Genomic DNA, 27,884 nt, shown 5'->3' with positions numbered 1-27,884 from the left:
ACCTTACTAGATAAAGAACCCAGATCTAGAAATGTACCGCTACGATGTGAAATAAGTTTGAAGATAGGATCACGTTGAAATAACACGCTTCACGGAACGCTCACAGCCGGCCGCGGTGGTCTCGCGGTTCTAGGCGCGCAGTCCGGAACCGTGCGGCTGCTACGGTCGCAGCTTCGAATCCTGCCTCGGGCATGGATGTGTGTGATGTCCTTAGGTCAGTTAGGTTTAACTAGTTCTAAGTTCTAGGGGACTGATGACCACAGCTGTTAAGTCCCATAGTGCTCAGAGCCATTTGAACCATTTGAACGCTCACAGCAGAATCAATGGACTCAGATCCGTGTGTTCTACAGGAGCCCTTGGCATGGGCAATGTTTTGGATACTCGTCGCAGGGTTCTCATCTACATATCAAAGGACGTCCTGTTCGAAGCCAGGAAGAAAGGCGCGTCCTTGGAGCACGACAGTCAGTCCTCCTAGTTGCGAACGCAGCCGGTTTCGTAATCGGATGAAAATGATCTATGATGTTGGAATTACGACAGGAACTGCTGTTGTGCATGTACCGTGAAGCAAGACAGTTAAGGGGACCACACCCTGCCTATCTAACCCATGTTAATTTAGGCAAGTATTTGACCCATTTCTGAAAAAACTATTTGATGTAGCACCTTAATATTTTTACTGTATGTTACATGATGCTAATAGAGTCAACTGTACTAAATCTATCCATTTTATAGTTTTTAAGAATATTTTTTTAAATTTATTAACAAAAATATTAAGTTTTTTCTGCAGAATATATTTTTTGTGAACTTCCTAATGGAGAAATATTAATGAATGTAGTACCAGAGGTGGCTTTTTATGTTATGCAGAGTCTCTGAAAATTTCATTCATTTATCTACGATAGTTTCTAATATAATGGGACATATGTACTGAAAATTTTAGTTTGCGGGAAATTGACATTAAAGAAAAACTTTTGAAATTTGTTACTTACAGTTAATTAAAACTGTCCTGCTGCATATGATGGCCCTTCTTTGGCCTCTAGCAGGTCTTCAAGTTTGTTTTTCACCTTCCTGGATGTTTGTCTTGCTTTCTTGGCCATAATACATGCTGAACTGTCTGTATTGGCTAATCCTCATTTTATCGCAATGTTGCAGCCCAGTGACCATATTTTCACCAGGATTAATTCTCAACTTTTTCAGTACCCAACACTTTCCAGTATTACCACAACTGAATGTAATAACAGAATCATGAACTCCTAGTTTTATTGTGTGCATGCCTACAAATACAGTTTTAGGAAGGCGGTTCTAAATTATGCTGTTGAAACATTCATTTGGGTTCTGTGTCTGCCCATGCAGACATTTCGTTAGAAGGTCAGGATGAGCCAAGTCTCAGTAAATAGGTTTAATTGCTGCAGTAACAGCGTCAGGAAGAGAATGCTGGTGAGAATAAGATTCTCCAGTTTTATTTGCACCACGAATTTTCTCCTAATGGACACAATCCATGACATGGCTTATCATCAATAGAGGACTTATGGAAGAATATGGACCAAACATCTCTCTTCATTGCCTCCAGATTTTCTTTATTTCTCCTAATTGCCTGCCCATAGTATACCTGCAAGTGTTTTCTATTTCAGTTTTAGTTAACTGACCCTGTCCGGTCAACAATTTTCCATCTTCTAATTGAAAGCGAGTTGTTTACAAACAGCAGAAACAAAAGAATACCGACCATTGCATTCCAAGGATAGCCAACACACTCGGGAGTAAAAAAAATCCCTAACGTGCAATGTAGGGGATATAAAGATCTAAAATATATGCAGAAAAGTGGGTGGCAGGAAAGTGGGAGAGGCACATAAACACATGTGGTAGGAAAATACTCTTTAATTGCTCGAAAAAATTTTTTTCAGTAAAATCCTTTTCAGAGTACTTAAATAAAACATTAACCTATCGAAATATGATGAAAACCGAAAAGATTTTTTTCAACCTGAACCACGGTCTGGTCCTCTTTAAAAGTGATCCGATCTTCAAACTTATTTTACATCCGAACGCTACATTTCCGATCATGGGTTCACTATCAAAACTTTATGTGTTAGGTCCTCTCTACAGTCCCTAAAAACCTGTAACAGGAATTGTGAATCACCACGTACATTTTTTTAAAATTTAATAATAAGGAATTTCGCTTGTTTGTATCAGATTTTAACTACCAGTAATGAAAATAAAATGATATTATTTTTATTCAAAAATAATGAATCAATAGTTGTTAATTAACATTTTCGTTTGTTAATAAATATGGAAAAAGAAGTCGCTACTAGGGAGATTCGAAACACTAATTTTACAGTTACAAGATTCTTACTCTGCGAACTCAGGTGTCGGAGACTGTATTAACATGCATGCACTTACCAGTGCACAGAAAAATCCTATAAGTATGGAGAAAATCGGAGAAGGCCTCTCCGTGAGGTCGCGTTGTGAGCCACATAACAGTTTATCCTTATTTATGGGAGCCAACGTAATTTATTTCTGAACTAGAAGTTGAAAAGCATGCAGATAGTCATTTATGAGGAAAATATCTTATTGAACGTACAATAATATATATTGGAAAGTGATTAAAATTGTTTCTTATAATTCAAGAGGACTCGAAAGGCCTTTATGCATAGGGAACGTGCGTAACGTTGCAGCCCCGCAGAAAGGACCGCCGTGAGCTGCGTCCATTGCTGATGGGACCATCCGAATGGCCTTCGAAAGAGATCCAGCAGGCGCTGCGGACCGCGCTGTCGGTTCTGGCGATGATGACGCTGACGCTGCCGGCACGGTCCTGCGGCGCACCGGCAGTGCGCTCTCCACAGATGGACCCACACGCTGCGGCCGTGGTCGCAGACTTTGCACGGCAGCGCTCCTTACACTTTGTCGTTGCCTTCACATGCTGGCCAGACGGTAAGAGGTGCTCCTGTCGTTCCATGTTGCAGAAAATCGAGGCAACTGGCGCCTACGTCATCCCAAAAATAAAGTTACGTTCTAATGATTTCCCTCTCTTCAACTCTGTAGGCCTAGAAGAAATGTTGCGAGAATTTTGTTTATCACGTATTAAATGTGTGGTGGTTCTGCTCGTCTAGGGCCGGCCGGTGTGGCCGAGCGGTTCTAGGCGCTTCAGTCTGGAACCGCACGACCGCTACGGTCGCAGGTTCGAATCCTGCCTCGGGTATTGATGTGTGTGATGTCCTTAGGTTAGTTAGGTTTTACTAGTTCTAAGTTCTAGGGGACTGATGACCTCAGCTGTTAAGTCCGATAGTGCTCAGAGCCATTTGAACCAATTTTTTGCTCGTCTAGGCTTTACACCAAGCACTAATCTTATGAATGAAATTTAATTCTGTCTGTGTTATTCATCTTGGGTGAACCACAGCTTTTAAGGCACATGATTAAAAATCCCCCGAAAATATACTGTTTCTACCAGCGCAAAATACGTTACTGGGACCCTGGACTGTAAACGTCAATTCTGATTTTTCATATTAAAACATTACGTCACTATATGAAAACTTAAACGTTAGCAATACACGTTTCTCATCAATCCACTCTCACTCATTGAATGGCTCAAATGGCTCTGAGCACTATGGGACTCAACTGCTGAGGTCATTAGTCCCCTAGAACTAAGAACTAATTAAACCTAACTAACCTAAGGACATCACAAACATCCATGCCCGCGGCAGGATTCGAACCTGCGACCGTAGCGGTCTTGCGGTTCCAGACTGCAGCGCCTTTAACCGCACGGCCACTTCGGCCGGCTTCACTCATTGAAATCGGGAGTTAATATGCAATTGAACAGTTCATATGTACAGTACATACAAGGGTTGGAACTTTAATAGCGGCACCTATTTATTTACAGCTCGTACAAAATAGATACAAGTTTCAAAGTTTTACTGATCTTCAAAGTAGTCACCAGTATTGTGTATAGCCCATTGCCAGCGATGTGGAAGTCGTAGGATACTCTTAGCAGTGCCAGTTGTGTTGACAGTTCGAACGGCGCGGTGTATTACCCGACGAATTTGTAGCAGTTCTGAAGCGAATACCGTGAAGTGTTTCCTTCAGTTTAGAAATCGAGTTGAACTCACGAGGGCTTAAGTCACGGGAGTGCAGTAGGTGGTATAGCAATTAGTAGCCCCGTCAGTCAAACAAATCAGTAACAGCTTGCACTGTACGTGCTTGAGCATTGTCCTGCAAAATGATGGCCAGGTCCTGCAGAAAGTGTCATTACTTTTGTCTCTATGGTGTTCATTTTTGGAACACAACCTACGAGCAGCTTTGACATTTAAATACTGATGGTATGTTATGGGGAAGCAACAATATATCAGTTATTTTAGTTTCATTTTTGAAGTCAGTCTTCTGAAAGATATAATATGACAATACCACGTGACCCAATCTATGAGCTCTTACTGCTCAAGCGTATGCATGCCCACTCAAAAGTTTATCCAAACTATTTTGAGCAATATTGTAGACAGTAAGTCTCTCAAGTCACTTCCCGCCATTACTTTACTGATGCTCCAAAAGGACATTGCAAGGTGAAGCTCACGTAATCGTAAAATGGCATGTTTTTAACACTGCATTCGCTTCTTACAATAACCATCGTCTTCAGATAAAGTGGCTGATCGAAAATGACAAAACACCACATTTGACCATGTTTCTTGCATTTTTTCAATGCTGTTAGAAGAGACGTATCTACTGTGTCCTAAAAAGTTGGAAGATAATTTAAGAATGGGATTCACATTATTTCTGAATGAACCGATTCTTGATGATTTGTGACTTCTTCCATGAATCCATCCCACTCTGACACGTCAGTGAATTTCTTCCACTCCCCATAAAGCCACAGAATATTATATTCGGAGAACGATACCTTCAAGCACTATGGGTTGTTGAAATTCAGATCCTTTATAATAAGACTGTTTAAGGCAACGTCATTTGCTTTTTCATAGGTAATCAGCTGAGGCACACCCACAGCAGACAAAAATTCTGCAAGTGGAATGTTTTCCTTTCCCATCAGTGTTCTTGTCAGACTCCGTAGCTGTGTAGCGAGGAACTGCCGAGATTCCTCCCATGCAGCGGAACGTATTCAATCCGTCAATCGTGCGGATATAGAAATCGGCGATATCAAAGATGACCTGGATGAATCCTTCACTGGTTCTGTTAGGAAGCTCAGGTTGTGCAATCGAAGACTTCTCAAATAGGGAAGGTTCCATCATGGAGCAGTGAATTCAATTGCACTAATAGCGTCGACAATGAGTCTTGATCCGAATATTTTGCACATGAGTAACACATTTTTTCTATTTATCTAGAGTTCTTTGTTTGTTTTTGAAAACCAACGACTCAAAGAAATGCAGCAATGATTCACTGATCACTGATTGGACATATGACGAGAAATCATTAGGTGGGGATATTGTGATGTATCATATACCCGTGTACGGAAGTCCTCAAGAAGTACATATACAGCAGAGCGTGCAATTCTCAGACGCTCTTCTCGTGGATCTGACAGCTTGCTGTGATAGGAACTATCAGACATTATCTTATAGCCTTTACTTTTGAAACACACTATTGTGTTCTTTTTATGTCTGTCAACAAACATTGCTTCTTCACCACGCTTCCGAAAGAGGCGGATTTGTATGATCCTTACATCTGTCGCTTAGCCATTGGTGATTTGGTTCTTTTAACTCCTGCAGCGTACACTGGCACACTTCTGATTGTTCGATGTAGGAGGAAATCATTTCCACTGCTTCACATATCTGTATGGATCCAGGACTTATTTCTTTTCCTCCACCCCTGACTGGCTGGAAAAAATCTCTCTGATAAAACCTACAATATTAACATCTTTAGCACAAAGGTCCTCATCACAGATACGTTGCAAGACTTCAAGAGCCCAGTCCTCGCCTTTCAGTTACCCCAATAACAGTATCTCTTAATTCTAGTATCATCACTTTAGGAACAATGTTTAGCTTTGCATAGGAAAGTCTGCTAACTTTCTCCCAATTATCATCAACTTCCTCGTCACAGTAAAAAGTAGTATTTATTAAAATCAAATACTTTCTTGTACTAACGAAGATTCTCCGTTAACTGTGCCGGACCTTTTGTCTAAGACGATCTGATCAGTTTTGATTTATTGTACTTCTCGTGACAGGAACTGTGCACATCATCTTCAGACAGACCAGTTAATAACTTACCGTGTGTTGCGATTTTTCTATCCTTACGGGACTGTAGTAGCGTTTCTAGTCCTTTCTGTTTCACTGTAACCACATTATCGTTTGTCAAGTTGCCATCGTATATAAAACACACATCTGTACAATCTGGAGCACTCATTTTAAATGCACTGACTGCACAACGAAAGTAAACTCAAACGAGGAAACGAGAATTTTGCAAGACACAGGAGTTTTAACCGCGTCCCTCGCACAACACAGGAAGACTGAGCGTGGCTAACAATGGAAACAATAACAAAGGAATGGAGGGGATGGTAGCCTCGGCTGCTAACGACATATCAATCGAAGGAGATGTATAGATACCTCCACACCCGAAGATTGGATAGATTTACGTCTTCCTATTGGAAATTTCATTTCGTTGAATAACTTTGACTTACAACAACAACAAAATGGAATTACTCTGGATTTCAAGTGTATGAAAGTTTAATAATGCCTAAAACTGAAAACCTAGATGCTTTTGTAGCATGAAATTTCATGCCCCAAAACTTTGATAACTTGATATTTTCATTTGGAATAGCCGTTTTTGAATTGCAGGAGTCGGAAGCGACTTTTTAGCCAAGTTGGTAAAAATGACCGAACTTTTGCAACTGATTGCGGCCAAACGGCTGTTCCGATTTTGACCTTCAAGTAGGTCATTCGATGCAAAATTTAATGCTCCTTCATTCTGGTGGTGGCAACGTTTTCATTAGGACGTATAATTTCTGCGTAACAGGCGAAAATCTGAAAAATAGTGTTAAAATTTCGTGTTTTTTGCCACAAAAAATTGGCCCTAGGGTTTTGAAGGTCGAAAACTTGGTTTCTATATATTCTCCACTATACACACAAGATAGAAAAAATAAACCTACCTCATTTTTTGCAAGCAGAGGGTCTTTTTTGCTACGCTGTTATTGAGTACAACATAGTGAACATTTTTCAACAAAAATGCTTGTTGCCAGTAAATCTGTACTACCATACAAAAACAAGTCGTTGTTTAACGTTGTAACCAATAACCTCGAAAAATTCTTGACTGACCTGCTTCAAATTTTTTACAAGATTAATAAAAGTTTGGACCGACATTAATGTATATGGTATATAAATACATTATAAGATGTAAAAAGGAAACGTTAGAAAATATCTCGAACATTTCTTGATTGATATACTTGGAATTTTTCCATGATACTCTAATAATTACTCGGATGGACATATGCTAAATAATGTTTTAAGCAACACTGTACACGATTTATTTTAAAATGACCGTGAGAAAGAACGTTCTATGATATACTGTGCTATTTTCTTCCTCGCAGTCAGTTTGAACTACAGTAGCAGTGCATTTAAAGCATTAGACAAACTTCATCCCATAGATATTCTTCTCCTCGTACATAATTTTAAATAAGAATTGTATACACAGCGATGTGCTATTTTGTTTTCATTCTCGCATTCGGTTCAATAGACACAGGCTTGTAGAATACTACATAAAGAGACTCGCAGTCGACGGCGAGGCCGCCGCACAGCTGAGAAAGACTGTTGCGCGCCAGTGTACTTTAACAGAGCAGATATCTTCATGTCGTGAGGGACTCCGTGCTGGCACCACTTTTAGGTGAATGCCATAATAAGAGCTACTTCACGGAAACGCCCATTATTCAGCTCGACAGTGACGTTGCCCAATACTTTTTATCCGTGGCACTTAGGGAATCTTTATATGTAAATTGAAGGGGATCATTACTGTCATTTGTAGCGGGACGTTACGCGGAATCAGCTGCCACGAGTGAAAATGTGTACCGGACCGGGATTCGAATCCGGGGTCTCCTGCTTACTAGGAGGGTGCGGTAACCACTGCGCCATCCGGGGCACAGCGTAATCGCAACTGCGTGAACCATCTCGGCCCGCCTCACGGCCGATCCACACTCCCCCCGAGCACCACCTGTCCGTAGTTCCTGTCCATTTTACTCGCGTTCGCTACACTGAGATTCCCACAGGAGGTCGGACGTATTTGCGCTTCCGCGCTGAAGAAGGTGGATCCATTGCCCAGCTAGGTATATCAATTCTATGAATGCAACAAATCCGAAAGAAGAGACACCATGCGATCATGTAAGTGAGGGAATCATTTTGCGTCAGGTGGTGTGTCAGCGATGCACACCTGGGGGCGGCGCGGACTGCGCGCCTCTGTCCACGAACCCTGGGATCTGCGCGTAGACCTGGGCAGGCTGCTGGACACCCGCCGCGGCGCCGTCGCCGTGTTCGCTGCCCTCTCCTGTCCTGGCGCACTCCACGTCTTCCGTAAGGTACGCTACCAGCAATACCTACTCCAACACTTGTACAATTCTGGTCATTGCAAGTGCAACACAAAGAAGTAGCTGTGCAAGCATACTACGGGGTGCTCAAAAAGTCTCTCCGCACTGCCGGATGATTGTTAGCCGCGCGTGCCGCATGGCTTGTACGCCTGCCTGGGTTACTTCCCTTCAAGTCGACTCTCCCAACATTCCACTGTTTCGTTCATCTCAGCCAGCGTCAGTAGTATCGTTGGTGTGTGTCGTTACGCGTTGACGTGAACGTTTAAGTTTTAGATCCTTTGTTCATTTGTTTCGTTTTTGTCACTGTTAAAATGACAATCATTGAACAACGTGTGTTTTTAGTCCAACAGCTGTTCAAAGCTGACGGTAAATACACAGTTTCAGTTCGTCAAACGTTTAATTCAGTTTTCCCGGAGACAACACTCCCACCTCACAATACTGTGCGAGATTTGATTAAAAAATTTCGAAGTTCGGGTTCAGTGACAGATGCACCGAGAAGTGGTCGTCGTACCGTTTTGTCTAAGGATAAACTACTCGAAATTACCGATAAAATGTTCATGAGTTCGAACAAGTCAGTAGGAAAGCTCGCCCAGGAAAGCGATGTTAGTGTCGGAACGGCCCGGCCCACACAGCTGTACGGAAAAAATTAGAACTTTTCCGATACAAAGTGATAGTCGTGCAAGAACTGAAAAACACTGATCATGGAAAGAGACTGCACGGTTCAAAATTTTCGTTCAACAAAATGGAAGGGATATTCTTAATGAAACCTTTTTCACTGATGAAGGCGTGGTTTCATTTATCCGGGTACATGAACTTTCAAAATTCTGGTGTGCGGAGTACTGCAAATCCATTGTGTATTCATGAGGAACTACTTCATTCTGTGAAAATAGGAGTTTGGATTGCAATTTCTAGACGTCCGATTGTGGGTCCCACATTTTTCAACGAAACAATAAAAGCACAACGATACTGCAGTGATATTCTGTACCCATTCATAGGAGAACTTGTGTTAAGTGAAATACTGAACGGTTATTTTCAACAAGATGGTGCAACCGCGCATACAGCTCGCCTTTCCATGTCACTGCTTGCTGATGTTTTTGGTGACCGCATGATTTCACAGGGACTTTGGCCTCCACGATCGCCTGACCTAACACCACCTTAATTTTTCTTCTGGGGTGCAGCGAAAGCAACTGTCTATAAAAACCGTCCAAAATCCATCGATCAACTGAAAACTGCAATATCCACTTTCACTACTCCTATTACAGAAGAAATGTTACAGCTTGTATTTGGAAACATGATTAGACAAACTGAATTGTGTATTCAACAACAAGGGGGACACTGTCAGTATTTAATATGAAAATTTGTAAGTAAAAATGAACATTCAATAAATTAATAACTTGTTTTTCACTGAGTTTCATTTCGGTATATTCACTGCGGCATATCGCACGCGCGGCTAACAATCATACGGCACTGCGGAGAGACTTTTTGAACACCCCGTATCTCCCTAACTGTATTAGGCTTTGTACATAGTAAGATTAAACCTGATGTAAACATTACACCATGCATTCTTCCACGAGTGCTGGAATCTCATTGGATTTCTTTTCACGTGGAGCGGAAGCCATGCTCTCTCGAGTAAAGTCGATCACCATAATAAGGATACGTTTTATGCTGTGCGTTTCGCTCACGTCGACTGAGCGATAATACGGTACATCTTTACCGACGCACTTAACTTTGACAGCACTGGCCAGCCATTTGGTCCAACGATCCTGCAGTGATGTGAGCACTTGCAGCTGAGTCGTAAAGAGGGACGCGCAGAGCAACAGTACAGCGTCGAATGACGTTTAATATTTAAAGAGAATGAAATAATATTCGGCAAAACTCCAGCAATACCGCACGCTTCTTAGGGGACCAGATGGAAAGCGTAATATGCTGTCGTTCACACATAACACAATATGAAAATAGGAAGAGTGATGAAAATTCCTAACTTTAACACATGGTCATTTTTCTGAGCGAGCTACGTGTGACACAAAAGCTTTTCGCAGACTTCACCGCATAGTTCAATATTGAAGCAACATAAAGTATTATTTATAGTCCGTCTTCTGGTAACCTCTGAACTCCTTCCATATGCAAACCAGGGAAATACGTTTATGTACTGGAACTGCCATCTGATACGTTGATAACAAGTCGAACAACAGTAGAATGCACGGAGCCATCCTTGCGCCGCGTTTTCTCCTTCCATGGCGTGCCGTTCTGTAGCCGCGTGCGTTCGACAGTGACGTGTGACAGAGCTTCCTGCATTAGTTCCAGTACGTCTGGCAGCTCAAATGTCTTTTTATTTCTCGCGACAAATCCCATAACTTGGTTTCAGATCATTTCTCTTGGTCTCTGCCTCGTGATGACTGGGTGTTGCGTGCTGTCCTTAGGTTAGTTAGGTTTAAGTAGTTCTAAGTTCTAGGGGACTGATGACCATAGATGTTAAGTTCCATAGTGCTCAGAGCCATTTGAACCATTTCTCTTGGGCTCATATTGAAATGATACGGTGGCATCTGTAAAAATGCAGCATTCCTATGACGTAATCGATGCTGTGAAAATGGTTGTTTTTCTGTTTCCTACGATGCATATCACCCAGGCTCCTGTCAGACCACATCTGTGGTCTAAAACAATGGACATAGTCCAAACAAAAAGTATCTGTTTTTTTTCAATTTTGTCCTAAAAATTTAATTTGAAATCTTTTTTTTAAATTTAAACAACTTTCATCAACAATATTTTATAAAATATCGATAATTAAGAAGTTATATTTCCGATGAAAAATGGAATTTTGCGTGCAATATTTAATCGAAGGAAAAAAAAAGGTATCAAAGCGATGGACTGAAACAGATAACCATTCTACAAAGCTCCCGATTCAGCTATCCATCCACTTTATAAGCAATCCCTTACCTGTAGTAAATACAGTTCCTTGGAAAACTTAAAAACCGATTTTTTCTGTGAACTTTTGAAAAACATCAAGAACAACGTCTACATGTTACTTTATAGCGGAGTTCCGTGCGCACATACCACTACGGAGCAGAAAGCAGCGTCAACCATTTTCACACTGCGTATTAACAGCGCGACAATGAGAGCGCACAGTACAGAGACTGTGACCGTGCACGATTTTTGAAAGAAAAACTTCATAGCTAAAGCATGATTAAGAAAAACGTTGATGGCTCTTAATACATTAGAATATTTTAAAGTGTCACTTACTATAATGTAGTAACAAGATATATGAGACGTAAGTAACAGCGTAACAACATCAGTGTAAGTGTGCTACGGCTGAGAATTTGTCATCGTGTTTGTGTTTGTTTACGTCAGGTTCATTCTTATGATGAATAACGTATAGTTGACCACAATATTATTGCACCTGAGTGTGAGGGTACTTCAGTCGGCTTACGGAGAGTTTTTGTCCTGATACTTCACGACAACACGTTGAACCACTTGTTGCGATGTGTACTCCTTTGTTACAACTGTACTTGTTTACTGTAACGTCACTGCGTGTTTCCGGGAGGATTGGTGATAATTTTAAAAATATAGGGAATCCGTTATATCGATATTTAAAGAAATATCATTATCGACCATCGATGAATCTAAAAAATATCCAAATATCGATATATTAGCGGAGAAAATTTCGACGTATCGGCCTACAAGAATATCTGCTGCAAATTGTCAATATAGAGTTGTATATTCACGTATTGATTTATTATTAGATATTCTGTACATCAACAAGCTAGCAGTGTGCCTGTCCCCTTCAGCTCAAGAACTGCATGTTAACGCTTGGCGATAACCACTTTGCTAACAATGGTAACTGCATGTAAATGGCACAATAAAAGGTGTCCGATGGGTTCGTCGTTCGGTTTCGTCATTGTCGGATTTATCCGGAACGCTTCATGTCTACATACCTGTTTTTTTCATTTCTGCTAATGTCAGAGACCTAGCAACTGTAGTGTCAAAATTGAGTGGTGAAGTTAAACGTTGCAGTTTCTGTTGGTAGCGCCGATTACGTCAGCATTTCCCCTCCGCCCACCGAAAAGACCAATCTTGTCATTTAGATTTTTTTCATCATTTTCAGCAACTGTGTTTGGAGAATGTCGTTGTGAAGAAATAGCACACTAGCTGCGTTATAAACTATCTTTTAACGCAACTGGTGTGCTATATCTTCATATCCGGTATCTTGTTATTCCATTCACACCGCTACCCCAGTGTAATCGCCGCCTAGAGTTGCTTCACACAGTCAAAGAGAAAGAGTGGATGCGATGAAAGTTAAAAAAGGTTAAGACACATTCGCCGGCCGCGGTGGTCTAGCGGTTCTAGGCGCACAGTCCGGAACCACGAGACTGCTACGGTCGCAGGTTCGAATCCTGCCTCGGGCATGGATGTGTGTGATGTCCTTAGGTTAGTTAGGTTTAAGTAGTTCTAAGTTGTAGGGGACTGATGACCACAGATGTTAAGTCCCATAGTGCTCAGAGCCATTTGAACCATTTTAAGACACATTCACACAATGAAAGTAAAATAATGTTCTATTATAATTTCAAAAGAACAACTTCAAATATTTACCGAAAATTGCGAAAAGATATATCGACATTTTATCAACAACCCTAGTTTCCAGTAACAGCCATGGGAGGCAAGTGCAATAATATCGTGGTTGGGTGGTATTTGTAATTATATTAAGCAAAGTCTGTGACGGCGTATTAAGACAATATATTAAAGAATTAACAGTAGATATTCATAGTCGCCTGTGCTGCGCGGTACAGATATCGAACTTGTAGCTCGTTGGGAGTCTATGTCATGCAGAGACCGTGTACAGCAGGTTCGACCACAGATTTAGAGCTCCTTATTGTTCCGTTCCGGCTTGCTGAAATCCCTTATACAACATTAATAGAATAAAAAGCGGGAGAATTCAAGTTACCGTACTATCAGTTTCATAAGTCCGGCTTTTATTATAATCTTCTCAATATTCCAAATATTGCTTGTTACAGCACGTAATATAGACAGATAATGATTCTTCTCGATAGTTAAGAGTTCATTAAACATCTATCTTTTCTAGAGTCATTACTCTCTCTAATAACACAATCGGAGCAATAGGGGGTGTATACAATTGCGACACACTCTGGTGTGAAAATTTTTGCCGTTTGTCACCTAGAGTGACGCTAGCTCTCCAGGCGGTGAGAAAGCAGACATTCACATGTTTCGTAAGGATAAAACATGACTTAATTATTTTTCGACATATTTAACGAAATAATTGTTATATTTTCCGTTCCATACAGCACTAAATTACTAAGGGTCATGAATTATTGCGAAATAAATTCAGAAAACAGCCGAATTTCACTGATTCAATGACATAAGCTATAACTTATTCACGAAGAAATACTTTCGAGTATGTGTAGAATTGCAGCTTACTTCACTGACTGTAAGAGAATGTAAATACATGTTTCATGCATTGAAAACGTATATTTCTGTTCTTATTACGATAACCACTTTAATTGGCACGTAAATTTTTTTATGGAGTCTAATCATACGCCAAGTCTTACACATCATTGGACTTTCTGATACACGAATATTTTTGTAAATGTAATTACTTTTGCTTCAAAAGCGAATGCCTTTTAAGATTGTTGTCGTTAGTGTCTCAGAGGTAGTGACAATAGTAAAATTGTTTTCTTCTCTGTTGAGGGAACAGTTTTATTGCTTTTAACGTTTTATTATGACATCTATGCCGTTTTCTCTTCAGCTCCAGGTATAATGTAGGTATTCCATCCCACACACGTTTCTTACGTCCGTCATTCAGTGGTTTGGTGAAAATGTAGCGAACAAAACTTCGCATTTTTGGGGAGATACACGACGTCTTTCCTGTCTCCTGGTGTTTCCTAGGAATTTTTTTGTTATTAAAAGGAAAAGACATACTTCAGTAAATAACTGTACGTTACAAGAGAATCGTAAATAAACTGTTTTTTAATGTACCGTCTCATACCTCCCAGGGTCCTTAGAAAACTGAAGAATGATAAATGTGCTGCCATTTTTCAATTATTGTCAATTTTTATGGCACTTCATACGCTCCTTATTGTGAAAACTATGTTAAAAATCAATATAAACGACAGTATTTGCACTCATCCGAAATCGTACTCAGAGGTGATACCTGCTGGCCGTTTGGGACGCCGCTGTCGCTGTGGGTAACAAAAACAGGACGGAGTGTTGCGACTGGTAACACTTCTCTACAAAGTTAATTAGACACAATAAACAAGGAGTAAACGCATAGCGCATGGAACGCGTATCAAAGCTACATCGTAGTCGCATTGGACCTTTGGTACAAACAGTAGTATGTTTAAAAATACTTAAATACAGGTGTAGTCATTTTTCACGCTCAAGGTCAGTGTCATACCAGTTCAGAAATGTTATACTACACAACAAACTTAGCACTTCCATGAAATGTACTGCTTCCTTGCATGAACAAATAATTGTCAGTTCAGCGCTACCGCACAAAGTAGGTAGGAGTGCAGTTACCTTCATTCGGTATACAGGGGTAGAGTACATAATGGGTTTCTCATTCAAAATCACATTCGAATATGGGGAAAAGAGCGTGTTACGCTCCTTGTAAAGAGAAATGTCTACGAGCATGTGTTGGCTGGGATCTCATGGCTGTCACGTGACTATGGTATCAACGGATTATAGAGGGCCATACTCAACGCCAGACAGTACACTGAGGTGACAAATGCCATGGGGCAGCGATATGCACAGATACAGGTGGCGCTGGTATCGCGTACACAAGGTATAAAAGGGCAGCGCACTGGCGGACCTCAGGTGATTCATGTGAAAAGGTTTCCGACGTTATTATGACCGAATGATGAGTATTAACAGACTTTTAACGCGGAATGGTACTTGGAACAGACGCGTGGGACATTCTATTTCAAAAATCATTAGAGAATTCAATATTCCGAGATTCATAACGTAAAGAGTGTGCCGAGAAAAACAAATTTCGCGTATTACCTCGTACCAAGGAAAACTCTGTGGCCGACGGCCTTCATTTAAGGACAGAGAGCAGCGGCATTTGCCTAGTGTTGTCAGTGCTAAAAGGCAATGCGTGTTATAACCGCAGAAATGAATGTGAGATGAACGACGAACACGTCCAGTACGACAGTGGGGTGAAATTTGGCGTTATTGGGCTACGGCAGCAGACGACCGACGCGAGTGCCTTTGCTAATAGTACGAATCCCTTGCAGCTCTCTCCTGGGCTCGTGACCATATCGCTTGGACGCTAGACGACTGAAAAACTGCAGCCTTATCAGTTGAGTCCTGAGCTGATGGTAGAGTGTGGCGCAGACCCCACGAAACCCTGGACCCAAGTTGCTAGGAAGGCGCTTTAGAACCTGCTGGTGGCTCCATAATGGTACGGGCTATGTTTTTGTGGATTGGACTGGGTTCTCTGGTCGAACTGAGCCGATAATTGACTGGAAATTGTTATGCTCAGCTACTTGGAGGCCATTTGCAGTTGAAAAAACCATGGAATTTTTATGAATGACATTGCGCCACGTTTCCGTGCCAGAATTGTTTGCGCTTGGTTTCAAGAACATTCTGGACAATTCGAGCGAATGATTTGGCCACCTCGATCGCAGGCCACTCTTTCGGAACTGCGGATGGCTGTAGAGATAGTATGGCTCAATATTTATGCAGGGGACTTCCAACGACTTACTGAGTCCATGCAACGTCGAGTCGCTGCACTGTGCCGAGCAAAAGGAGGTCCGACGCGATATTAGGAGTCCTATGACTCTCGCCACCTCAGTGTGTGTCAACGCTCCACGCGACAAGCGACCGGGACAGTCATATAATTTGTGCCATCGTACAGCCACGTCACACAGCTCGAGTCGGGACCTTTTTTTTCATTTTAGCGGCTTCCCTTGACACGACAGCAGAGAGAGGCCCGTCAAAAATGATGTATCCAACAACAGGAGTGCCTAATCTCAGCCGAGTCCTGGTTCTCATGTAGCGTCGCGATGGGCGTATCCGTGTCTAGGTGCACAGAGGAGAGCGAACATTGCCATATTGTATTCGTCATTGGCATACTGCCAAGCACCTGGCATGGTGGTATGGGGTGCTATTGGGTAGACAACACGATCATCTCTGGTTTGAATAAATGATAGTTTCGACAGCAGGTATTGCATTTCGGTGCTTGGCCCTTTCTTTCTTGTTACCGTGAAGTTACCCTTCGACAAGATGATACAAGACGTCATGCGTCGCATTCTGTCCAGACTACCTCGATACAGAGCGTGTTTGACTGTTGTCCTGGCCAAAACGTTCTCCAGATGCCTCACCCCGTGAAAACATCGGGCACACAACCTGTCGCCAGCTACTACAATTGGAGTGTTATCATGCTAAAGGGGCTATGTGACAAAATGTAATTTCTTTGTAATTCAGAACACATTTCATGCATATAACATGAAAGTAAATATGCGCTAACTACACACTGACATTTTCTCATTGACTTTAGGAAACCAAGTTATCACTTGGCATGATTCAAAAATAAAAAATAATCATTGACTTTCCTAAATAAATTTGCACTGAAATGCTAAGCGGGATAAGCCCACTAAACAAGTTCTATAATATTTCCATCCCTATTAATCATTTTACTATTCGATCTTAGCACAATTCACTGTAAAGCTGTTTGTGCAGCTCGAGTAGGTATTCCATCATATTTTTGAATCTTATTTCTTCTCTGAAGACAATCGTTTTGTGCCAGGACTAAATATGGTTGTTTCGAAATGAATTGAATATAATTAAAACTGCATGTCATTCGAAAGCACTGCAATTAAACTAACCAAGATCAGCTACGATCAACTTTAGACGTCTGGGGGATTGTTACGACAACTCCAACGTATAACAATGGTTTGCTCGCTGCAGATCGCTCAAATGTTACTGTGGATTAATGGAGCAGCGCCAATCAATTTCGTTAACCAAAATTCTGCTAACAATAGACGTGGGAGTAAGTTAATTATGAAAAAAGACATTGAACGACGACGTTTTTCACATTCAATATTAATATGTTGGTGGCTTTTTCTATCTGGTTCCATATGGTCCCTAACTACATCCGAAGTGTGACCGTTCAATTCGTCTTAGAGTAAATTCAGCCAGCAACGAACTAACGATTACTACACAGTCATCTCGTTATTTACATTAGTCCTATAAATTGTAGCGAAAGATCTTTAAAAGTGGTTACATCAGTCCCCCTAGAAATTGGAACTACTTAAACCTAACTAACCTAAGGACATCACACACGTCCATGCCCGAGGCAGGATTCGAACCTGCGACCGTAGCAGTCTCGTGGTTCCGGACTGATGCGCCTAGAACCGCTCGGCCACTCTGGTCGGCAATCGGTCTACACATTCCGCTAACATTGGCCATGGGAATAACATATCTAAAGCCGTAAACTCGTTTCCTTTGTAAGATACAGAAATTTCGAGCATGTTTTAGACGTAACGTGCATTTAAGAGTTCCTTTCACGACTCGCAAGTGTCACCTAACTTGCGTACATTCACACTATTCACGTGTTTCCGAATCGTATGAATACTGAAACAAACTCAAGACAATTTAGTATTACTGCTGCATGTAAAGTAACTGCGGTGTTAACAGCTCAAGTGAAATTACAATTCTGTTAGCACCAGTAAAATGGATGGTGGCGTAAACAACAACAAACGTGTCTCTAACAGGAGAGACAAAGCCACGACGAAGAGGGACTAGACAGGCCGTAAATGAGAATAGCAGAGCAAAATAAAATTCTACAAGTCCGTCAAATTACCTAGCACATCCTACCAATCATCGGCTGACAGTCAGAAGCTCAGTAGAAAGTATATCTCAGTAAAATTGCTAGGATGAGTAAAGCGTGCAGGAAAATAGTTCCAAAAAATGATAGTTTTTGTAAAACGAAGTTTGAGAAGATCTATTGCAGAGGCCGATATATACTATCCGTTTTACATCACTGGCTATGAAGCAAGGCTGTCAGAATAAGGCAAAGTTTAACATGTAAGACAGTCAGTTATCTAAAAAAAAATGTCTGCCCTTATCTCGGTTGAGTATAACAACATTGGTGACTGGCGATACCTTCACTCTGTACTCTGGGCTAATTATCAACTTATAATTCAGAGTGTGAGGACAGACTTAAATTGATAATGTATACACGCTATATCAACATTTGAGTCACTAAAACCAAAGATTGATAATCTTGAAAAAAACGATTCATGTCTATCAAATTGTCATTAAGATACGAAGCATTTGTCACATTTACTATATGCCAAGTGTGACGTTACGTAAGAGGAAGATACAGAGATATACTAAGGATAACATCTATCAGAGGCTATACAGCGGGTAACCTCAAAGGGAAAGTGATGAAAGAGACCTAAATCAAAGGCAGTTTTGCTGTATCTTAAGGAATAAAGGTTTTTTGCAAACACAAGTATAAATGAAGTTCCTCATTTTTCAGCAGAGAAGATAAAACAAACGATTCTACAAGCAGAGAACAATGTTTGCTATAAGTTACAGGAAGAAGACGTAAAAATCCAAATTAAATTGAGGAACATGTATTTTGAATGCTGGTGACAACGATTCTCATACAAATCCTGGCCTAGAATCCCCAGGAAAAAGAGGTTTAGCAATACGAGAACCTAAAGACTGGAAGTTACACAGATCACGCCGCTACATAAGAAAGGAAATAGACATAATCAACTGAATTACAGACGCGTATCACATACGTAGATTTGGATTAGGACTTTTGAACATTTACCGTGTTCGAACATTTGAAAATGATATGAACGTATGGCATTGTTGGCCGAAAGGCCCTACCCGGGTAAGTTCGACCGCCAAGCGGAAGTCTTGTTTCAGTCGACGCCACATTGGGCGACTTGCGTGCCAGCGATGAGGATGAAATGATGAGGACAGCACAACGCCCATTCCACGAGCGGAGAAAATCTCCAACACGGTCGGGAATCGACCCCGGGCCCGCTTGCATGGAAAGCGAGCACGTTACCACCCAGCTAAGCAGGCGGACTTCAAACGTTACGAATTACCTCGACGAAAGCGAACTCTTGGCACATAATAAACGTCCAGAAAATATCATTATTGTGAGATATAGCTATTTCATTATTCACACCAGGTAACGAGTGCTATCGACAAGAGATCTCAAATTGATTCCAATTTATAGATTTCCAGAATGCTTTTGACCCCGTTGCCCTTAGGCGGGTTCTAATCAAACTGCGCGTCTATGAAATACTGCCTCAGCTGTACGGCTGGATTCGTGATTCTTGTCAGAAAGGTCACAGGTAGTAGTAAATGGCGGAAAGTCAGACAGTAAAACAGAAACGATATCTGTCTTTCCCCAAGGAAGTATTTAGGCGATCTACTCTTCCCAATCTATATAAACAATTAAGAAGGGAATATGAGCAGCCCTCTTAGATTGTCTACGGATGATACTATCGTTTACTGTCTAGGAAAGTCGTCTGAAGATCAGAGCCGATGCCGACACAATTTAGACAAGATATGTGTATGGTGCGAAAAGTGGCAGTTGACTCTGAACAAGAAAAACTGTGAGTTCATTCACTTGATTTGCTACACGGAATTCTCTAAATTTCTACTACACAATAATACAATAAATCAAACAAATGTAAAGGCTTGCATTTTTTTTCTTTTTTTTTTTGGCAGAACATTTAGAAGATGCAACGGATCAGTCCTCTAGAACTTAGAACTAATTAAACCTAACTAACCTAAGGACATCACACACATCCATGCCCGAGGCAGGATTCGAACCTGCGACCGTAGCAGCAGCGCGGCTCCGAACTGGAGCGCCTAGAACCGCACGACCACCGCGGCCGGCGACAGGCCAGGGGTGTTCACTATGTGTTTGCCATAACGGAAAAGCATGTCGTAGCAGAGTAGGCTATTTACAAGGAGCGAAGAGGTTGCGTAAAACGGTTTCTGAAAATAGTCTGAAACCTTCACCAACAACTAATGCCTTCTTTGTGCTGACAGTGCATTAACTTCAGGAACATTATATAAGATCTGTTGGGACACTTATCTGTCCTTAGAGAAACCTAGTTTTCTTTATTTCCTTTGGCAAAAAGTAAATAAATATCAAAAGAAGACATTCTGATTATTTTCAGGAAAACGAGATTAAACGGCCTCTATTCAGATAACGATTCCAGGAAAGGGTAGGTTGCCAGATTCGGCACGCGGCTTCCTGAGGCGAATGCAAGGAAGATGACGCTAGTGAAAGTCAGCAATTTGATTTGTCAGACTTTTTGGTGCATTTGCCAAGTATGTATCGTACGTGTCAAAGCTATAAAGTACATTGGGTAATGTTTGCATACTAGTTCAATAATTATAATTCCAAGCAAATTGTCGACCGTAGTCGCAACAACACAGCTTCTCAGCTGAACAACCCACAGAATCGCGTCACAGGTTTATTAAATGCTCCGTTGAATATCAGTGTATAGGGTCAAAGTTATATAATACATATCACTTACGAGTATTTGTTATAAACAGCGATTCGTTGCAAGTACTGTGCATGACTAGTGTTACGCTGTTCATTACTGTCTGGTGTCTGCATTCGTCCAAGGGGGGAACAGTTTCGTTCCCTGTCCTCTATCTGAGCTAGTGCCGGTACCCTATATCACCTTTCACACAGTGCTTTATAGCACTGCAAATAGCTCTTCGCGATTACGCGGAACACGCATCGCATAAGTACTACGTGTTCGCAGGATCAAGAAGTGAAAAAAATCTTCATCGATACATGAACCAAAATTAGTGTATTTTGAGGTAATAGCGTACTGAATATCTCTAACATTTGGAGAAATGAGTGACGAAAATTTTGTCAAGAAGCGTGCATGCGCATGTCAGAGCAAAAAGGGACTAACTTTTGAAAAAAGCCAGTACTCGCGCTTAGTATTTTTTATTTACCGATTTTGCTCTTCAAATTAACAAACGCATCATCATTTGAAGAGAGAAGCCGGTAAATTAAAAATACTGTTACTTGGGGCTGTTTTCAAAAACTTAGTTTCTACAGTCGCTTCTCCTAGCTTACTTTTGCAAAACGTGCCATTAATTTGAGAAAGTTTCATCGATGTTTGGAAACTGGCGATTGCTGCTGTATTAATCTGAGAGAGAGAGTTAGCCAGACAGCCATATCATAAGACTGTAAAATCAATAGATGTGATTCGTGTAGTCCGTTCGTTAACAGTTGACGACATTTATATTTTGTTACATCGGATATAGCGTTCGTTTGGATGCTAACGGCAATTTCACGGGCAGAAAATAGTTTTACTATATGTACGGAGAATCTGAGGTCATAATATGTTTATGAGGCTGTATCAGCAAAATATAGGTTTTGCTACACACCACTTCAGATCACGCTCGCTATCAGCTTTCTTTTAGTAGTTGGCAGGTGTTCGTGGGTAGCAGTTCATAGAACGGGATTGTACTTAAATTTGTTGTAAAGTTTACATTGGCCCACAACACACACAGACTGTAATATATTAAATGATGAGAGCACACCAGCTCATTTCCTTTTCAAGATGCTGCAATACTCGAATCGTGTTTACGTCGGCACCGATCACGATACCAACTTTTACAACCGTCAACGACTTCCATCCAAGCAATGGTACACACAAACGGGAGACGCATGTTCACCAGTACAACACGAACAGTCCCGGTACTCGTAGTTCGTACAGTGTCGTACCCACAAGTGAAGTCGAACAACAAGAAAGCAAAACAGATTCCAAAATACACTCTACATATTAAAGTTCCAGGCCAAATGATTGTGATCCACAATGCTATCACGACGCTAACCAAAGAGAGCAGATATAATTCTGGTGCTATGTGGCTGCATGAGTACTCCTTTAATCCAGTCAGTGCGATTCATGAAGTGACTATGTTACAGGGAACATGATTTTTACATGAGATTCTTGAATTAGAATGGGGTTATAAACAAACAGAAGGTTCGGTGTTAAGCGGATGAATAGATGCGAGTGGTGCACAGCCTGTACGGGGACGCTTTTCGGGGTTAGGGCGTGATCCTGTTGTTGCGCTTAAGAAAATGTTAAATGCGGGAAGATATGAACACATAGTAGGGCATTGTGTTCTGCGTACATGAGAGGAACAGTTCAGAGACGATGACTGTGTCAGTATCATAATGGACTCTTATAGAGCGGCACTTATGAAGCAGTTGTTTGTGGACATCCCTGAAATGCAGTGGCCTGTCGAAAGCCCCGATCTGAAACCAATGGAACACCTTTAGGATGAGTTAGATGATCGACCTCGCTCCACACCACAGAGTCCCAACGTCACTATCTTCTCTGGTGTCGCTCTTGAGGAAGAGTTGGCTGCCATTCCTCCACAGGCATTCAGACAGCTCATTGAAAGTGTCACAAGCAAAGTTCAAGCGGTCCTAAAGGCAAAGGAGGGACGTACCCCATACGAATGTCCGCTAATAGGTATCCAGATACTTTTGATCAGATATTGCATGTGTCGGAAAGTTATCACCAGCGTATAGGTGCGATCAAAAGAACTTTTGTGGCCTCGCGACCAACATGATGAGTACACAATGCAGGTTTTCATCATCGGCATTTAGATCGCTGGTGATTTTCGGTAAATGTGTATTAGGCTGTGGTTAGGCATGTTTCGGAGCCAAACGTTTCCTAATGGTCGAGACATCCTCAAGCACTACAAAAAGTTCATTACTTGATTATTGAACTTAAAGAAAATCAGCTGCTGAGGAAATCTCCAGCATTAGCATACGAAATGTTAGTACAGAAACGTGTCTTGCAACATCAGATTTAACAAAGAATGTGTATCTCTAATTCCAAACTAAGTTAACATCGTGAAAAAATGTCGTTCCCGAGCAGCCAAAATCATTAAGAAGAAGTTTCAGAAAGCCTGGTTACGTACAGAAATTAAGCTGCAGTACAAACATAAAAAAGAACTTAACAGATACTATTACCAACTGCATCTAGGGTTAATTAACATGCTCCATCGATTGGAAATAAATTATGTAGATTATGTTACCAGCTTATATACAAAATTTAGAACTGCACTAGGTGCCAAGCATACAAAAGAACTTGAATCTTTTAAAGAAAAACACCACAGTGCCCAGAAGAATATAACTTCCAAAACACTCATTTTCTATGAAAGAGTTATAAAGAAAACCAACAAACACAGAACAAGCCTTACTGAATTGCGGTCTCAATCACAATATCAGGCCAGTGTTTAATCATCGTAACCTAAAAAGTCTCTTAGTAAATACAAAGAAAGCGGCATATATGATCACAAGAACAGATTGTCTTAGCACAGAATATTAATGAAATCATCCATAATGAAAGGAAAGAAGCTGAACACTGCTCTAATACAGATTATGATGAAAACAAAGTGTTAAAACATATCTCACTGAACACAGCGCTACTGTTGTTATGGCTGATAAAGGCAAGTCCACTTATTGTCCTTTACAAAAATGGTAACATTGCTAGGACTCTTAATTTTCTCGGAAAACAACATTACTAAATTGAACTGTGATCCAACCACCAAATTCCAGAAAAAATTAAAGAAAATGCTTAGCTAATGTAACTTCCTCCTATCTGATAGAGAAATTAAAAGTTGTACGTTAATGAAACCCACTGCCCCCAAACTCAGAGCACAGCTGAAGGTCCACATATCTGGTTCTCCAGTGAGACCCGCTGTTAACTCTAAGAATAGTCCAGCACACGAAGTTTCCCAACTGTTAAATAATATCCTCAGAGAATTTTACACTTTTGAAACCACTTATTTAGTAAAAAATACACACTATCTTCAGAGATTTCAGAATTGGTCGATCTATTTGAAGTACTGTCCTAAGCTACTTCTGATTTAATGATAAAATGTTTCAGTAGAAAGAAGGCTTTGGTAACATGTCAAGCGTCCTGGCTAACATATTAATCAACCACTTATAAAACTAATTTTTTGAAGGGAAAATAAACTTGCTGAAAACATTGTTTAGTACATAAGATATGTGGATGACATACTACTCCCATTTGATGGCACAAAATATGAACTTGATGAACTTCTCACATTATTCAGTTCCCTCCACAATAAAATAAAGTTTACAGTTGAACATGAAACTGACCATTCCATAAATTTCTTAGGCCTCACAATTGTTAATGAACAGCAAGAGCACAATTTTTACATTTACAGAAAACCAGCCTGCATTGATATCACAAAACATGAATCATCACACCATCTAAACACACTCTAGTATGCTGCATTTGGATCTACGCTGAACAGGGCACACATTACTATTAAAACCCAAAGCCGTACCACAAGAAATTGATACCATCAAAGCAACTGCAAAAAATAACGGATATTCTGATAAATAAATTGAAAAACTATCAAACAAAATACAGGTTAACATCAGCAATAGAAGCACTACAGGAAAAAAATCTGACACTGGACGTATATTCACAAGCATTCCCTCTTTAGGCACAGCATTATAAAAATTTGTAACTTATTTAGAAACACCAATATTAAAATTTCTTTCTTTGTAAACAACAAACTGGGACACCACTTACCTCACACATACTGATGCCTTTACACTTAACCACTGAAATAGACTGCTACGTCATAAAAAGAAAAATTAATTAATTAGCTAACGTAACCTTTGACTTTGACATTGATAATACACGTACTGTACTTAAACTCTCTTTTGATTTTTTGTCCTGATGCATGCATTTTAAAATTTGTTACCTGTCTAATACAAAAATCTGTGAAACATTTGACTATAGATGAATATATTTTCTTCGTGGCTACCGTAAGGAGAGAACGGGTTACGTGCAGGATGAGTTGGCGGTCGGAGGTTTCCGTTTCTCCGGTTCTCAGAGAACGCCAGGTAAAGTCAGAGAAAACTGATACAACTCGCGATGAAGACGCAGTCTTTCGTGGCAGCTAAAATACTCACAGTCTCCTTAAGATTTTCTGGAGACACTTTCAGAATGAGAAGGTTGAAGAACAGTGGCAGTATATCTTCTGACTAATAAACTGGTCGCTTAGGGAACGTCTTTAACGCACAAGCTGACGGAGAAATATTGAGCGTCGTTCGGACCGTGATATTAACAGATTTGCCCAGTATTGTTAATTTGCGAAGAAGCCACTATGTATTGCTAAACACATTAATCATTTTATGAAGGTCATGAGATGCAACACCGAATAAAAGTTCGTAAACGATCTTTACCTTCTTTTCCACAAATTAAATTTTTAATTCTTGATAATTGCGATTACAAGTTTTATCTCCTTCGTGCTTCAAAATTACTTCTATATGCAAACTTATCGGACCTCAAAAAAGCACAGTGTCCATTCGGCATTCCTTATCTCCAACAATTACAAGAAACATAGGTCCTTTTTTTTCTCAGCATAGAGCGTTGTCGTCTCAATTACGGTAGCGCATCATCGCTGGTACTCGCAGCCGTAATATTACAGTAATATTACATTACATAGAGACATTACACGTACCTTATCAGACACGGATTAGGATAACATTAATACTAGCTAATCCGTACTACATATAAAAACTAAGCTAAATACTTGATTTGATAGAGCCATTACATCTCATATTACTTAAAGAAAAAGCTTCTGTAAACTTGTTCAAAGAACACAGTTACGCAGTCACAATTTTTTTAATAATTTTAAGAGTTTATTTTTTCCTATTAATACAAGTATTTAATAACATAACGTTTTCATACAATATAGGCATACCATAAAATATGGGCACATTTATCACGTTCACAGATATTTGTACTCGTACTGTGAACGACGTCTATGTAAATAATAATGTGTCACCTTGTAAATAATATCTGTGTATTAAAATGCAGCATCTTAACGGTCAGAATTCTTTGACTTGTTTGAATTATGTTCGAAAATGTGTTGCGCCAAAATGTTTATGCAAATGTGCTGCTTAATAGTAAATGTATTTGTACATAAACATTCTCGAGAACCATGCTAAGTTCCTTTTGGATTTATCATAGTTTTATAAACTTATATTTCATAATGTGGCATTTTGTAATATAACAATATGATCTTACCAGTCCCAGAATAAAACGAAATGTGAAGTTGATGTAGACTGTCAAAGTAACTGAAGATGAGTCCCAAGAGCTCGAAATGCATTGTGCATTTTAATAAAATCACGATTTGTGGCTGAAGGTGGTTGTTCTGTACTGAGGGCCCTTTGTGTTCCAGTAGACTTTTTTCTTATCTCTTGGACAATAGAATTTCCTCCCAAAGCTACTGACGGCCTGGCCTGTTGTCAGCGGGGAACTGCTTTCTGCAGACACTGCCTAGCGCTGTGCCAGTGGCCTGTAGCTATTAGGGCTGTGCGCAGGCGGCGGACAGGCAGCTGCTGGGAGTGATGCGCCACTGGCTGCTGCTGGGAGATCTGGAGCCCCAGGAGATTCCGCAGCTGGCGCTGGACTCCAGCGTGACGCTGCTGTCTGGAAAACGTGCCGCTTCCGCCAGCTGGCTGGTGCGCTACGCTTATGGCTTGGGCGAGCGCCTCGTGGTTTCAGAGCCCGCTGCTTGGCAACAGGGAGAGCCCATGCCAGCGCCGCCGTCGCGCAACAACCTGCAGGGACTCGCCATCAAGGCTGGCATCGTGGTGAGTCAGCAAGACACAACGTTCTACCACCAGAACATCCGGACTTCCAGCCAGACTTATGCCTCCTCTACACAGAAATCCTAATCCTCTCATCTTGTTACATCCATCCAACATCAACGTTTCTAATTGGCATATATGAGTCTTTGAGTGTTAATTTAGTTGTATCTCTGCTGGTAAGTTACTTGATAAAACTTTCTTGTCTATCAAACGTTTTTTATTCTAGTCTTTGATCACAATATCAATTCTTTTGACGATGACCGGTTTCAGTCAGTAATGACCATCCTCAGATGTTTCCTACACCATGTCCTAAAGTGATCACGCTGTATTGGCATCGTGAAAACATAGAAATATACTCAGCACAGCATCGGCACATATATCTAAATAAGGTGCAGAATAGGCCACATCGAACATACAGCCATTTTTGCAACTATTTCTATTGTTTGGCAAACATTGTATAAGAACGTCAGCTTAGATTTTAGGTAGTATAATGGCCAATTCTACGGTTTAGTAGATCACTATGGCTCGTTCCAATTAGTTATTTAATAATAGCTACCAAATTAGACATGTTCACTTGAGTAAGGCAGTTGAAAACGAATATATAAATGGACTAAGGTGCGACACCTGCGTTAATAGAACATTTCTATATTGTAATAACTTTTATTTTTCGTGAATCATTGACGTTAGGTTTAACCCACGAATATTTTATGCTATTGTTACATATAT

General features: G+C 40.6%; 1 protein-coding gene across 1 annotated transcript in view; it reads left to right on the top strand.

Annotated features, from left to right (window-relative positions):
• Nucleotides 1–2,774: 2,774 nt before the first annotated feature.
• LOC126235297 (uncharacterized) overlaps nucleotides 2,775–27,884 on the top strand; it is a 56,161-nt gene continuing 31,051 nt past the window's right edge. Inside the window, exons 1-3 of the mRNA XM_049944022.1 lie at nucleotides 2,775–2,919; nucleotides 8,316–8,482; nucleotides 26,889–27,161. Coding sequence (XP_049799979.1) covers nucleotides 2,775–2,919; nucleotides 8,316–8,482; nucleotides 26,889–27,161 — 585 coding nt within the window. The remainder of the gene's footprint in view (nucleotides 2,920–8,315; nucleotides 8,483–26,888; nucleotides 27,162–27,884) is intronic.

This window comes from Schistocerca nitens, chromosome 2 (assembly GCF_023898315.1).
Source record: "Schistocerca nitens isolate TAMUIC-IGC-003100 chromosome 2, iqSchNite1.1, whole genome shotgun sequence".
NCBI classification, from domain to species: domain Eukaryota; kingdom Metazoa; phylum Arthropoda; class Insecta; order Orthoptera; family Acrididae; genus Schistocerca; species Schistocerca nitens.
The sequence above is the reverse complement of the archived record's forward strand: the minus strand, read 5'-3'. Positions and strand labels throughout refer to the sequence as shown.